At 38.0% G+C, this 16663-nt stretch overlaps 1 protein-coding gene across 1 annotated transcript; it reads left to right on the forward strand.

The window, feature by feature from the left end:
* Positions 1–1734: 1734 nt before the first annotated feature.
* On the forward strand, positions 1735–12753 carry LOC307149957 (interferon-induced GTP-binding protein MxB-like; the record flags this gene model as incomplete). The annotated part of the gene is made up of 12 exons (XM_079856614.1): positions 1735–1924; positions 2258–2395; positions 4741–4895; positions 5073–5211; positions 5288–5486; positions 7044–7122; positions 7220–7342; positions 8163–8304; positions 9915–10073; positions 11006–11082; positions 12191–12439; positions 12529–12753. 12 exons carry the CDS (start codon positions 1735–1737, stop codon positions 12751–12753), a joined length of 1875 nt encoding a protein of 624 aa, XP_079712740.1.
* Between the last annotated feature and the right edge of the window lie 3910 nt (positions 12754–16663).

Genomic DNA, 16663 nt, shown 5'->3' on the forward strand with positions numbered 1-16663 from the left:
TGGGAGTTGAAGATCTCTCTGACAGGGGATTCGGCCAAACGTTCCCAACAGACCCTCACAGTACGTTTGGGTCTGCCGAGTCTGTCCAGCTTCCTCTCCTGCCATCGGATCCAACTCACCACCAGGTGGTGATCAGTTGACAGCTCCGCCCCTCTCTTCACCCGAGTGTCCAAGACATACGGCCGGAGGTCGGATGAAACGACCACAAAGTCGATCATCGACCTCCGGCCTAGGGTGTCCTGGTGCCATGTGCACTGATGGACACCCTTATGCTTGAACATGGTGTTCGTTATGGACAAGCTGTAACTAGCACAGAAGTCCAATAACAGAACACCACTCGGGTTCAGATCAGGGGGGCTGTTCCTCCCAATCACGCCCCTCCAGGTGTCACTGTCGCTGCCCACGTGGGCGTTGAAGTCCCCCAGTAGAACGACGGAGTCCCCAGTCGGAGCACTTCCCAGCACCCCTCCCAGAGACTCCAAGAAGGCCGGGTATTCTGCACTGCCGTTTGGCCCATAGGCACAAACGACAGTGAGAGACCTACCCCCGACCCGAAGGCGCAGGGAAGCGACCCTCTTGTTCACCGGGGTGAACTCCAACACATGGCGGCTGAGCTGGGGGGCTATAAGCAAACCCACACCAGCCCGCCGCCTCTCAACCTTGGGCAACTCCAGAGTGGTGAAGAGTCCATCCTCTCTCGAGGAGTGTGGTTCCAGAGCCCAAGCCGTGCGTAGAGGTGATCCCAACTATCTCTTGGGATAGCGCCATGCCGGCCGACGTCACGGTCCTTGAATTTATATCCATCATAAGGGTTTTTGAACCGCTCTTAGTCTGACCCGTCACCTAGGACCTGTTTGCCTTGGGAGACCCTACCAGGGGCATATAGCCCCAGACAACATAGCTCATAGGGTCATTCGAGTACTCAAACCCCTCCACCACGGTAAGGTGGCAGTTCAAGGAGGGGCTTTTACCTTTATTTGACCTTTATTTTACCTTTACCAGTATTTTACCTTTATTTTTATTAACTTCAATAAGGTTATAATTAATGTATTGTTATGATACGACAGCTTTAAAATTAATATTATTCACCATTGTAAGGCTGTAAGTTCATGATTTTCACTGGGGTCACAAAAGGCACAGAATCCCAGCACTCTCAGAAAAATAGTATAAAAGCTGTCACTGGGATGGCACCCTTTAAAAAGGTAAAGAGTGCATATTAGTACCTAAATGGTATGTAACCTTTTTAAAGGGTACTGTCAACAGCTTTTGCACTATTTCCTCTGAGTGTGATGAACTACCCTATAGCAATTTCACAGTATTCATAATGTAGAACAAGATTGCTGGGGCCTCTGCTACCAGTATTTTACCTTTATTTAACAGAATGTTCTTCTTCTTCTTCTTCTTCTTCTTCTTCTTCTTCTTCTTTGTTGCATTGATGCATATAGTGCACCCGTATTGTAAAGTGTTAGCAAGAATAAGACAAGATCGCTATGTAACTATCTATTTAAAACAGGATCTGCTGGTATGCAGACTTACTTAGTATTTTTTTTTTTTGTTCCGCCTGTATGATGAGTTCCTCTTACTGAAGTATAAAACCGCTGGTGGATTCACTTTGAAACAGCATCACTTTGAGACATCCTATCGAAGAGTGCACAAACCGACAGCATCTGTTAAATCGACGTGAAGTATTTTCTTTATTATTTTGACATTTGAACATTGTTAAAGATAGAGAAAATGAGCTATTCGTTCAGTCAGCAATATGAGGAAAAAATCCGCCCTTGCATCGACACCATCGACAGTTTACGGTCTTTGGGAGTGGAAAAGGACCTGGCGTTGCCTGCCATCGCCGTCATTGGAGACCAAAGCTCAGGAAAGAGTTCTATTCTAGAGGCGCTGTCAGGAGTAGCGTTACCCAGGGGTAGTGGTAAGAAGAACACATACAAAATATTAAATATAGTCTATATATATATATATATATATAACTAAACCATAGATACATATGTAAAATATAAATGTTATTTAATGACTACAGCCTACCAACAAATGCTATGGCACAGTGATGGTATGGTATACACTTTGCTATGATAGTGAATGATTACTATATGGAATTTGCATGGTCGGCTACATGGTAAAAATATTACTGAATTCGGATTCGCATACTAGCACGTATTATGACTAAAATAGTATGAGTAGCACACTAGTATGCAGTTCTGAATTCAGCATTTGTCTGGCATCCACTCTTTCGTGTTTTGTGCAGGAATTGTTACACGGTGCCCTCTTGAGCTCAAGATGATAAGAACTAAAGGTGAGGACGAATGGCATGCGAGAATCAGTTACCGGGACTACAAGGAAGACATTGATGACCCAGCAGAAGTGGAGAAAAAGATTTTGGAAGGTAGAAAACGCATAGAATGTATCCTGATGTCTCTCTAAGACAGCATTTATTAATGTCATATCTAATGTAGCAAATTAGCTCATAAGGAAAATATGTATAATTAATTATAATGGGTTATAATTAATTATGCAAATTTAAATCAGCTTTCAGAATTAATTCTAGCAGAATTAAAGGGTTAGTTCACCCAAAAATGAAAATTCTGTCAGTAATTACTCACTCTCTTTCAACCCTGTAAGACCTTCGTTCATCTTCGTAACACAAATTAAGATATTTTTGATTAAATCTGAGAGCTGGATCACTCCTCCATAGGCTTCTAAGGGACTGAAACTTGCTGGCCCAGAAAATGTATTAAAGACATCGTTAATATAGTCCAAGTGACTCCAGTGGCTCAATCTTAAGTTTATAAAGCGACGAGAATACTTTTTGTGTGCAAAAACAAACAAAAATAATGACTTTATTCCACTTTTCATTTCCTTCTCTCTGGGCCTCGAGTCTTTTCACGTAGTGTTTAAGCGTAGCGCTTCTGTGTTGCACGTCACCACGTAGGCTCACTATTGGCCGACGCTGGTCATGTGTGTGATACGTGGTGACGTGCAACACAGACGCGCTACGCTTAAACACTACGTGAAAAGACTCGAGGCCCAGAGAGAAGGAAATGAAAAGTGGAATAAAGTCATTATTTTTGTTTGTTTTTGCGCACAAAAAGTATTCTCATCGCTTTATAAACTTAAGATTGAGCCACTGGAGTCACTTGGACTATATTAATGATGTCTTTAATACATTTTCTGGGCCAGCAAGTTTCAGTCCCTTAGAAGCCTATGGAGGAGTGATCCAGCTCTCAGATTTAATCAAAAATATCTTAATTTGTGTTCCGAAGATGAACGAAGGTCTTACGGGGTTGGAACAACATGAGGGTGAGCAATTACTGACAGAATTTTCATTTTTGAGTGAACTAACCCTTTAACTTTACAATCGACTGATCTGTTCATCCATCGAACAGACAGCACAATCATATAAACTCTAAGAAAAATTATTCTCCTGGCTAAGAAGAATAACTTTCTTACTGTATATAGTACTAACAGTAGCAAATGCATGTAGGAAGATCAAACGCTTAAGTGATTTTGATTTGTGAGTTGGCAACCAAGAGTCAACCAGTATAAAGGGTTTAACAAATGGAATTATGGGGAACATACAGCTAAACTAAGCAAAAGAGATATATACAGAATGGAGAAAAGTACAGAAAAAGAGAGAGAACAAAGAATGGCAAGCTTTACAATTGGTTAATCACAACCTAACAAGAACCATCAGATAATCAAAATCACCTTAATAAAGGGGTAAACACTTAAAGATGCATCTTAATAGTTGAGAAGCAGTTACTTGCATTGGCTTTGAGGCTGAACAAGAGTCTGGATGCATGTAGAGTAGAAGATTCTTGATGAGGTCGTTGGGAGTGAGCTGATGGCCCACAGGGGAATACAACAAAAGTGACTTGAAGGTATAGGTATTGTGGCGCCTGGTGATGGAGTCATCAACCTTCCTGGAAGGCCTTTGAAACTCGAGGAGAGAGTCAAGGCCTCTCTTGGTCAGTGTCATCAAGGTCCGCAAAGGTAATACTAAAATACTGAATACAGAAAGATCCTTACATTAGAATCCTGTCTTATCTGTTTGGTAACCTTGGTAATTTCAGTTAGAACATCATTTAGGACAAAAGCTATTACAGAATTACATTTCTTTAGTGCATAATCTTATCTTAACTACGGAAAGGGAAAGTATTACAAAAGCATCCTAACTCTACAAAAATATCCTAAAAACTACCACTGGTGTCCTAACTTCAAAATTATTTGAAAGCCTACTGTAAAAATCACATACCAATAGCCCTGTCTGAGAATGGCCTCACATCACAGAACAGTGATGTTTGATGGTGGAAAGACTTTTGTGAACACCCAAATGATGTCCTTTGACGTCAAAACACTGATAATTACAGCATCCCATGAAATACAGTGATAGGCTTTGCCTTTTCTACCAGGCTTATCAAAACTTCTCTTTCTGTAACACTTAAAAGCACGCCTATTTTGTTTCTCCATTTTAATCTCTAGCATTTTCTTAGCTACTTGCACGTTGGTAGTTGCATGGTAACACAGTTAATTGAGTGGTTGTACTCAATGGAGTGGCTTAAGATACTACAGATAAGATGAGATTTTGTAAGATTGGATAAGAATCCTAAATCAAGTTAAGATTTGCTTCTACAATACGAATTTGTGAAAAGTGGAAAAGAGGGAAGGTTTACGATGCCTAAAATACGATCGAGCATCTTGATTGCATCCAAACACAAATTATATTTGTAGCCCAGGATGAGATGGCTGGAGAAGGTGTTGGCATTAGTGATGAACTCATCAGTCTGCAGATCCATTCTGCCAATGTTCCTGACCTCACTCTCATTGACCTCCCTGGGATTGCACGAGTGGCAGTCAATGGTCAACGTGATGATATTGCAGAAACGGTAAATTTAACTTTCTCATGATGGTTTCAATAATGACCAAGGGGTTTTCTGCCCCCAAAAGTATGCTTTTTTTAAAAATATTATTTTCTTTTTATATGATATTTTGTTGGAAAGACCATTGTGATGTCATAGTCTGTTTAAAGACACAGGAAAATCAATGATATGCATTTCTTCTAGATTAAGAGACTGATCAGGAAGTTTATTACAAAGCAAGAAACAATCAACCTGGTTGTGGTGCCATGCAATGTTGACATCGCGACCATAGAAGCATTGCAGATGGCTCAGGTGGAGGACCCTGAGGGCGAAAGAACTTTAGGTGTGCATTTCTCGTTGCATTTCATTGCTATAAATCAACCTGAATCAGACTCATAACCATTGTTTGTCTACTACAGGCATCTTAACAAAGCCCGATCTGGTGGATAAGGGCACTGAAGAGACAGTGGTAAACATTGTGCACAATGAGGTCATTGACCTTACTAAAGGCTACATGATTGTAAGGTGCAGGGGACAAAAAGAGATTAAAGATCAGGTCACACTTAATGACGCCACAGCAACAGAGAATGCCTTCTTCAAAAACCATCCTCATTTCAGGTGGGTAAATGGTTTTACAACATTTAGTTATTTATTGAGATTCAAACTGAAATAGTAAATCCCAAAATTGTATTGTTGAGAAAAAGTCACATCAATGTATATGACCAATAAATTAAACGACAAACATTATGAACACTACAAACATGTATTTTAGTTCCCCTCACTGTATAACAAAACCTTTAAATTTACCGTTATTCAGAACAGGAATGAAAATTATAGGTATCATATAAAACAAATTATAGTGGCATTTATTATAAACAACATTTATAAATGACAAGTCTAAACAGATTTATTTAAAATGAAACTTGAACTTTAAGCTATTTTTTGTATGCTTGACAATTAAGAGGGCTTGACAATAAGGACTGCCCTGTGGCCTGTGGCAAGCGTGGAAGAGACTTGGGCCAGTTGACGGAAATTTGTGCTGCATCTTCACGGAAGTTGATCATTTGCATGTTTTTAAGGCTTGCCAACTTAAATATTCAAGCATTCAAGCTGTCTCACAGCACGCAAATACTCTTTCACATCTTCCTGAGATTTTGGACATGTTCACACTGAGCTATATCGATTTTGTAAGATATATTTGAGTGCCACCACACTCGTGCGCTCCGAACAGAGGGAGCGTAATAGAATAGGAGCTCAATAATTCGGACAAAATATTGCTAAAATATTTGTTGTTGAACAATATGTATATGCCATATGTAGAAATTTAAACCTACAAGTAAGTGTATTTTTTATGATAGAAGTAACTCTACTGTAAAGTAGATGGTGTAGCCTAATCAAATGTAGGTTCATTAGTCTGTGCTTTTGTTTGTATTTATTTTCATTTTTAGTTTAGTGAATTTTAAAATAAAATCATTATTTGTGTTTTTAGATTTTAATGTCACAAAGTTAGAATGTAATGTGATTTTAACCCTTTTTTGCACATAATATATACCAGGGCCAGGTTACATTCACTATGCTATTTGTTTTCATAGCCCTCAATAAGAACATTGTCTGTAGGACAACATTGAACAGTATGTGAATTTTTTTTTTTTTTTTTTTAAACAAATAGGCTACAAATATGTTTTTTAATACAAATAGAAAAATGCAGAAAAAGAGAGTGTACCATGTTCCATATATCGCCATTCAACCAAAAAATACAGATATGATTTTTAGACAACTAAAACAATAACTAGACATGTTTTATTTTATTTATTTTATAATAATAAATCGCCATATAATCGCCACAAGGCCAGTAGATCAAATCTTTAGAGTTGAGCCTGTAATATAAATAATTTTGGAATAGGCCTATAAGTCGCAGGATATTTCAGGTGATAAAAAAACAGAGACTTATGTTCTGGAAAAAACTGTAGTGAGAACTTTTATGTGAGAGGTATGGCTAAAGATTTTTCCTTGTTATTTGCTTTTGTGGTTATTTGTATAGCATTTCTTAATCACCTAAAGTATGCCCAAAAAGTGCAAATGCAAATTAGTACCCTTTATTTGTGATTTTTGTAAATTAGGGGTGTTATGTTCAGTCACAGCTCACTTACTGTATTTGTGTGTTTTTTCTCCCAGCAAACTCTATGAAGAAGGTTTTGCAACTATTCCTAAGTTGGCTGAAAAACTAACAATTGAGTTGGTTCATCACATTCAGGTGAAATAGCTCTTTTTTTTGTACAAAAAAGACCTACAGAACTTTTAGACTCATAATAAAAACACTTTATCTTATTTTCATGACTAATCTGCTATAGAAATCATTGCCTTGTTTGGAAGAGCAAATCCAGACAAAGCTCGCTGAAACACAGACGGAACTGGAGAAATATTGCGACGGACCCCCATCAGACCCTGCAGAAAGACGGACTTTTCTTAGTGATGTGAGTTCAGCATTAAAATCTACACAGTATCAAAGTATGAAGGTAACACTTTAGAATACTGTTCCGTCATTAATGAATAACTATACACAGGAACAAATGAGCAGCACATTATTAACACACTTCTATTAACTAAAAATAAACTGATTAACGAATAAGTATTAGTGCTCAGATGAATGTGGAAGTGGAAGTTCACTGTAAGCAAATCAGTAACTACTATTTTTTAATACCTCCCAGAGGACTACTAAGAACTAAGCTACTATATACGGGGTCATAATTAACATGAATAATGCATAATATGTAATTAATTCTAAAGTGAAGGTCATGCTAGCCCACTAGTAATGACTCTAGTATTTCCAAATTATTGATTATTATTATACTTATATATTATAATTATACTAATTATTTAGATCAGTATTCTAAAGTGAAAAACATGATAACTAAAATAAATGTAAGCTTTTGAAGGTTTTATAAGGTTTTGGATAGGAATGACTCAAGTGTCACTAAACTTTTATAGGAACCGTAATGATGAACCTTTATAGTAGTTCTTAGTAGTCCTCTGAGAGGTATGAAAGAAATCTGATAAGCTAATAGTGAACTACCTCATTCAACTAAGCTTTATTACTAACTAATTTGTTAATTAGAGTTTCTTGTTAGTTAACAGTAGTTACAGTAGTTTCTAGAATGTTAATAGTGCGATACTCATTTGTACCTTTACTCATTATTGATGGAACAGTATTCTAAAGTGTTTCCAGTATGAATATTAAGTCATATTGATATCAGTGAGTTACTGACATCTTTCACATTTCATCACTGAATTTAGAAACTTACAGATTTCACAGATGATGTACTCAAACTGACCACTGGGGAAGCGCTTAAATGTGCACTAGATCTAATGATTTTTCCAGAACTTCGTGGAGAATTTGCAAAATGGAATGGCATCTTGGATGACTCTGGAAAATCATGTAAGTGAAGCATACCTTCTTAGTGTACTATTATTATAATCTTTTTTTTTTTTTTTTTTGCTTTAAAATATTTGCTTTATAATATATCTGCTGTATCCCCCTTCATCACAATTTCAATCTGTTAATTAGACCCACCAACTTAAATCTCTAATATAATCTAAGTAACATTTTCATTAATAAGAACTTTCTGATGCTATAATGGAAAAAAACAGTCATGTCTGTATTATTTGACAACTTTGGCCCTGTTTTCACCTTGTATTTAGATGCGTTTTGGTCGATCAGATCACAAGTAGACGAGGGAGTCACATTCCTGTTTACATACTATTTTAATCTATCGCTTTTGTCCTCTTTCAACCTTATGTCCTGATTTCTTCAAGGGGAGTGTTTATGGGTGGGTAAATGCACAGGCTTTTTCAGATCTTTCGATCTAATTGATGAAATAAGCTCTCATACATTTACATATGAGCAGCAGCTTTCGTTTCTGCTCTGATAACCGCAATACCACACCGAACGAGGCGAGTTCATGTTAGAAAACAGGTACAGTGTGAGAACATTGTGTTTGGTAAGTTTTTTGTCTTTAAACCAAACTTGGGTCTTTAGCCAACCATCTCTAGTGCGTACGCATGAGGTAATTTGGCAGAGAGTATAGGTGGTCTTTTGTGGCTGTTTTAAACGCTTACATACAATCTGGTCGAATGCGATTTGCTCTGGAACAGTGGTGGCGTTTCACAAAAACCTAGGGTATGGCTATGGCATGATTCCTTCTTCTGGCCATACAAAAACGACATTCCCATGCAATCATTTTATACTATCTAAACAAAATGTGGAGAAAATCCAGCTGGAACAACATACAAATGACAATGATAATCTGAGCTGCTAATTGTGTGCTGTATTTGATGTAAAAATAATTTAGAGTTTGAATTTCATTTTTCATGACCTTTATATACATAGGTACTGAAAGCAACAATGGATAGGCTAAAACCTCAGATCTTGAAAATAAATTAAAGGAAACAACAAAGTTCAAACTATAAACTCATGGTTAACAAGCAAGTGTATTCTATGATACAAATATTATTTCAGTCACTCAGTATGTATTTTTAATCATGTTAAAATGGTGTAAGATTTAGGAATCTGATAATGTACTTATCCGTTTCGTTGTGAATGCAGTGCACTTGCAGAGAGAGGCCGCCCACATCACACCACCAGATCCGGGCCACATTTGGTACATGTGGATTCAACGCGTACCAGATATGGGCCGGATCTGGGCAGACACTATGCTGCTGTCTGGTGCAGCATCATGAGTTGTTTATTTCCCATGTTTTGTCTGAATGCCAGGGTATGGCAACTGCCATTCATTAACGCTGCCCCTGTTCTGGAAGTAGTCGAAAGTGGACAAGCTCAAATAGTTTTAGACCCCGTTTATTTAGAGTTGTCCAATTAACCGATCGACCAAACTCCATCTTAATACCAGGTGTAAACAGGGCCTTTCATTTTCTTTAATGTATGAAAAGCTGATTGACTTTAATCACTGGTCCCTTGGCAGATCTTTCAAAAGTATATTCTGTGATAATGTAAAGCATCTTCTGACATTATTCATAAATCCTTTGCAGCCATAAATACGATTAAGAACGAAGTTGATAAATATGAAGCCAAGTATCGGGGAAGAGAGCTTCCAGGATTCATCAATTACAGTACCTTCGAAAAACTGGTTAAGAAACAGATCAAGCAGCTGGAAGAACCTGCCATAAAGACGCTGAATACCATCTCTGGTTTGTGTTGTTTTTTTACATTTCAAATCCCACCCACTCCATTTCCACAGTTTTTAATCCTAATGTGTGAATGGACTTCACTTTGTTAAGGGCCTTTTGCTATTGTAAAGATAGATAAGGCAATTATCTAGAACAGTTGCCTCAAAGGTGGAATCTTAGAATTGTCAAGAATACCGAAAACCAGGAAATCTAAATCCATGTTAGCCACACTGAAGTTCCCAGTTTATGCAGTGCATTTGTAAGTATGATAGTTAAATATCAAAGAAAGGTGAACCATGAACTCCTCTTTTTGTCCTAGAATAAGGAATTAAACCTTAGAATTAAACCTTAAGTTGCTCCAGGTAGATTTACCTTAAATTACATTTACATCTCACTTTGGATAAAGGTGGCTTAGCACAGTACAGTTCCTTCTGACACCTGGATTAACTGGCTGTGTTGCATGTAACTAATTACTAAGTAATTAATTACTGTAATTTAATTTATTTTCACTTGAAAAAGTAAAATAAGGGATGACTCTTATTTTAATTGCATTAAATACTGAAAAGACCATAAACAATTCAATAACAAAAACAATAGTGGATTTAACATAAAAATGTAATGTCTAATGTTAAAATGTATTGTTTTTTTTATGTAACCTTCTCCCTTTAAGTTCTTTGGTCAGGTCAAGAATAATTTATGCATTTTTATATTATTTACAGTATTTAAAAGAGCAGTTGCATGCCTATCCTCATATTGTTCAACTGATAGTTAGAAAGAATTGTAGTCTTTTAGCGAGAGTAATTAGTACAGTAATCTTATTACACTGTTGAAAATGTAATTAGTAGTTAATTCATTATTTTTTTAGAGACACTTAACCAACACTGGATAATTAAGATTGAAAGATTAACTTTTGCTAAAGAAGCTGTATTGACAGTGTGTTTGTGTTTACATAGATTTGGTTTCAAAGAAGTTCATCCAGCTGGCCCAGCACAGCTTCAATGGATTCCCTGATCTTCTGAAGACAGCAAAGGTATATGGATTTTGTGCCAATGATTCTGGCGAGTTTATTGATAAAGCTATTCAATTTCATACAAATTAATCACATTACTATGCCTTTAAATCATCAGATTTAAGGTGACCCTGTTATGTTTTTTCGAATATTCCCTTTCATGCAGTGTAATACAGCTGTTTGTGAATTTAAACGTTCTGCAAAGTCGAAAGTGCACAATAAATAAAGTTATTGTCTCCCAAAAGAAAGAATCGACTCTGAACCGCCTTTACGAGTCGTTTTTAAATCGAATCCTACTACTTTACGGTTTTATGTCCCTTTAAGATAGATTTGCATAATGCCCACCTATGTTGTACGTTGTCAGCCTGCGAACAACTGGACCCTCCCTCAAATGTAATTTTACTGTTGACTGCTTTCAATGTAGGATTTATATGTTCTGTTATTGATACAGTTCCCGCATGTGCACTGCAGTAAATTAGAAATACACACATGGGTTTGTTGATGGACATACACTTGTTAATTCTAATGGCGAGGAATTACAGTTTCAGCATCTCATAATGTACCTCAAACTGAGTAGAATATAACTGAGGAACTTCCTGCTGGAGTCATCCTTGCGATGGAGGTTCGGGTTGAAGAACCAATGTTTCATCATCAGACTCACGCTCGGCTTGATATGGTAAAATCGATGCCATTGTTACTGTCTTTACAGTGTGTACAATCGATGAGGTCTGAGGAAACCTCCGGACGGAGCTGCAATTCAGTTATGGCAATGGACGTTAGCTTTCCGAAACACGCACTGTACACTGTAGACAAATCACAATAGACTGGGCCATCAGGCCAATCAGAACAGAGAAAGCTCTCGGAAAGGAGGGATTTAGAGAGACTGATTTATCCGACGAGTTGTTTGGGAATCATTGAACAATGTGGAGATGTGCAATGTATATTATGATAAAATGGAAGTGCTTTTTTACCTTTGATGCATGTAAACCTGTTGTAGGAGACCTCCAAAACAAAATTAGGATCCTTTAAAATAGCATAATAGGGACAATTTAAATTATTTTTTTTCTGTTGTTTTATCACTTCTCTAGTTCTAAAGTTTTTTTCAGTAATTTTTTTTATACTTTCTAAGACTAAGATCGAAGCCATCAAGCAGGATAAAGAATCCCAGGCAGAATCCATGCTGAGGACCCAATTCAAGATGGAGCTCATTGTTTACAGTCAAGATGACATATACAGCCAGAGCCTGAGAGATGCAAAGGATAACCTGAAAGAGGATGAAGAAACTAAGGAAGGGGTTAATTGCAGCAGCGAAGGCATTAGCACAGACAGTCATGCCACCTTGCGAGAAATGAGGTTTCACCTTGAGTCCTACTTCACAGTAAGTGTGCCAACTAAAGCTTGCTGTGCCATTAGCAGAAGCTCAAATTGTAATGTGTATCTGAGATGCTGTCTTATCTATTTTACCAGATTGTAAGTAAGAGTCTGGCCAACCAGATCCCAAAGGTGATCTGCTACACGTTACTCCAGGAAGCAGCTTTGGAGCTGCGAAGGAACATGTTGGAGTTGCTGAAAGATAAAGATGATTTAGACAACCTGCTTAAAGAAGACTTTGACATTGGCCAAAAGCGGGAGAGCTTACTGAGCCGTCAGAAACGCCTGATGAAAGCACGCAGCCTCTTGGCTACCTATTAGAATTCACTTCATATAGCTGGTTCCAACAGTTTTAAACAATAATAATTCAAATAATAATAATAAAATGATCAAGTGGTTATAGCTTGAAATATTCAGCAAGGGGAACAAACATGTAATCTTGCTTGATGTCTTTTGTTGTTTTTATTTTGGAAATTGCAATTGAGCTTTTTGTTTGGAAACATGTGAAGGATCTAAAAATGATTTGTAGCAACCAACCATACATTTGTGTTGTTTTATTTCCTTTATTATTCATTCATTCATAATCATTTAATCAATTTGTTATTCCATTTAGTCTTATAATCATTAAAAATAAACTTTTACTCATTACACTAATTCATCATTGATCATTTTATATTATATTAAATTTTACGATCCCTTATTGAAGAAAAGTTAAGGATCAGAGGATTTATTGTAGCAACCTGCAGCAATCTGCAAGTGAGCAGTCATATATTTGTGTGGTGTTTTATTTTCTTTAATATGTATTCATTCATGTATCATTTTATTATTCTACTTAATCATGTAATCATTTATATTAATCATTTCAACAATTGTGTACTCATTAAATTTAAGATTCATTCATTGATATATTATTTTATAGATTTTTTTATTTTTATTTTTCCATTACTGTTTAGTCTTATGTTGTGTGCTGTGTTGTCTTTGTGAGTTAGAGATAAGAGAATGTCTATTTCAATGTTTTTAACATCTCAGGACAATGTTTTGAAGCAGAAATTTTCCATTGCTACTACTTGTATAATAACACTTGTTGAATTTGTGCTGGTCAGACAAAGTTTTGTTTAACATTGAAACCGACACAACTACGATTATTAAACTTTTTTTAAACTAATTTTACCATCACTTCGTCTCCTGCTTTCTTCTCTTTCATTGGTTCCTCCCTCTGCATATCAGGCTGATAAAAGACTTACAGTTTTTCTGAATTGCTAAAATACTTAATCCCATTCTCTGAAACAAATTCTTTGTTCTAAACCAAATTCTAAACCAATTTGTCAAATAAATCACTCTTTCTGTAAAACATTAAACAAGTTCAGGTAGTTAAGACTGTTAACTCTAAACTCATTTTCATTCACTAAAATACTCACTAAAATACATTTTGCACTGTGATGCACGTTTCAAAATGCTAAACACAGGCAGGCAAAAGTTGTCATCGTTTATACACAATGATAAACAAAATTTTCACACTTATCAAATGATTTGATCAAACCAACTGCAGTTAGTTCAGGTATTCCCATTCATGCAGTGTAATATAGCTGTTTGTGAATTTAGACATTCTGCAAAGTCGAAAGTGCACAAATAAATACAGTTATTATCTCCCAAAAGTTGCAGGTTTTTCCCTTTGCCTGGCAAACCTGTGATGTGGAAAAAGTCCTCAGGCCAGACCCAGCACAAAGAAGTGATGCTGAGGCAGAATTAATCTCTCATTGACCTTGATTTTGTAGTTGCACAAAGTGTACTGTAACATGCTTTTCATTTAATGTTTTTTAAACTTTAGATAATGTAATCTAAATAGAGCAACAATGTCTGGAACCTTTGGTCACCGAACATGTGCTCTATAAGTTGTTGAATGGTAATAGGTGCATTGCACAACCCAAAGGGCATCCAGTTAAACTCAAATAACCCAAAGGGTGTGCAAAAGGTGGTCTTACACTTATCTACCTCCACCACTGGAACCTGGTTATAGCCACTGGCAAGATCCAATGTGGAAAACCACTAGGCTCCACACAAGGCATCCAGTGACTCCTCGATCTGGGGCATCCTTCTGTGTCTTACCATTCAACTGCTTATAATCAACAGAAAGACGAATCTGACCATCCTTTTTCCTCACAACTACAATCGGAGAGGCATACGGACTAGAGCTCTCTTGGTGAATATGCTGCTTAACTGCCTCATAATCCGAAGGGGGCAAACGTCGATACCTCTGTAGTATTGGCTCACTATCGAGCAGGGGAATCTCATGAGTAATGAGCTCAGTACAGCCCAAGTCACCCTCATGAGCTAAAAAAAGAGATCTAAATGTACGCAAAAGGGACTTGACCTGAGCCTGTTTGTCCTGAGGCAACGGAGACAAGTCCATATTCTGGATTGCCGCCTCCATTCTATCCACTTCGACCGCCTGCAATGAAATAGTGACTTGCTGACAGACTTGTTTCTCTGATGGTACAACAATATCACACCCCTCTGACTGCGGAACAGTCTCAACTTTACATAAGGTTCCCAACACGACATGATGCTGCAATAAGGCGTCCTGTTCCCCTACATTAGGTACAAAGGCAAGCCCTCGGACAAATGGTACGAGAGATACCAAGGCCAAAAGGCCAGCAGGGAGCAAATTCTCTTTCCCCAAAGGCTCAAACAGCAATACAGGTGGAGAGCCTACCGGTAAGGAAAATATAACAGGCAAAAAAACATAATGAATCAGCAGGGATTCGCACAGTTTCTCTGCCCCTAACCCTAGCTAGTCGTTTCGTGGTCTCATAAGCATCATTTTCAGTCTGCTAACAATACTGTAGGGCAGAAAGCCATGCAGGAGTGGGAAGGTCAAAAAGATTGTGACCATGTTGACTAAACAACTCCCTATTGCACTCCTAAATAATGTTCATGCCCAGCAACCCAGGAAACTCCCCAGTAAGGAAGAGTGGGACAGGTCTTTCACCACGACTACCTCTTTACTCTGGATTATCTTCCCAAGAACGTCAAAATCTAACTCTAAATACCCCAGATAAGGTATATCTAAGCCATTTGCAGTACGTAAATGTAGCCATCAACAACTATACAACTTCTCTTTACCCCAAGGCTCAAAATGTTGGAGAAAGAACCTCTCTGAAATAGTGGTCACCATAGACCCAGTGTCCAATAAACAGGGAACCTCTACCCCACCCATAGTAATCCTGGCAGAAGGACAGTTACCTAATAATTTTAAAAGGGCCTGGTTCCCACCTGATTCAAAGGGCCAGGAGCCAACTGTTACCCCTCCTGAAGTGTGGCTCATCAATTCAGGGGGTTGAAGTTTTCCGTCGGCCTACTAGGATTCAGAGAGCTACCCGGCTGTGACAAAGATGCCTGCTGCTCTGTAGATCTACGAAAATCCAAAACACAATTTCGGACAATATGGCCTGGTTGGTTACAACGCCTGCAAATAAAAGGGTTAACTTGCCTAGACTGATTAAAAGCATGCTGAGACCGCAGTTGCTGCAGACCTTAGGTGAGTTGATTAAGTTTCTCTTGATGGGTCCTCAGCATCTCCTTCAATTCAGCCAACTTGGACGGATTCTCTTGACCACAAGGAGGTAAACTATGGCCTTGGACTCTATACTGAGTAGTGAGAGATGGAACAGACTAACTTCTTTCCCGCGAATCAGGGCGAAAACCCTCATCAACCCACCTAATTGCCTCTTTCCTTACATCCAAATGGTAGACTGTGGATTGAGCCGGACATAACACTTAAGCTCAGGCATAGACTGTTGTCGATCAAGTGTTCTACAAACTGATCCCTGAGTAATGTAGCGGAGTTAGGCATGCCATCTGGAGCACATTATACCATCTTCTCCATCAAAGCAAAAAGGGCATGCAAAAAGTCTTGCCAGGATTGTCTCTCTTCCTGTTTACAGAAAAAAAAAACTGCTACTGAAGGGAAATATATGAGTGTGCACACCCATATAACTCCTTTAACACAGAAAACCCCATTTCTGGATCCTCCCTCTCTTCCCTGGGTCTGAACTTAATTTCAGTTCTGGCTGATCCCCCTAGATGGTCAGGAATAAACAGAGCTTCCTCCCTTGCTGATAAATTTTGAGCCCTTAAATGACCCTTAATCTGTCATGGGCCTGGGGGCATCCACCACACCAGAGACACGAACCTCTGTGACAGAGGCAGAGCAAATACTAACTGAGGGCCC

This window comes from Squalius cephalus (assembly GCF_949319135.1).
Source record: "Squalius cephalus genome assembly, chromosome: 2".
Classification (NCBI taxonomy): domain Eukaryota; kingdom Metazoa; phylum Chordata; class Actinopteri; order Cypriniformes; family Leuciscidae; genus Squalius; species Squalius cephalus.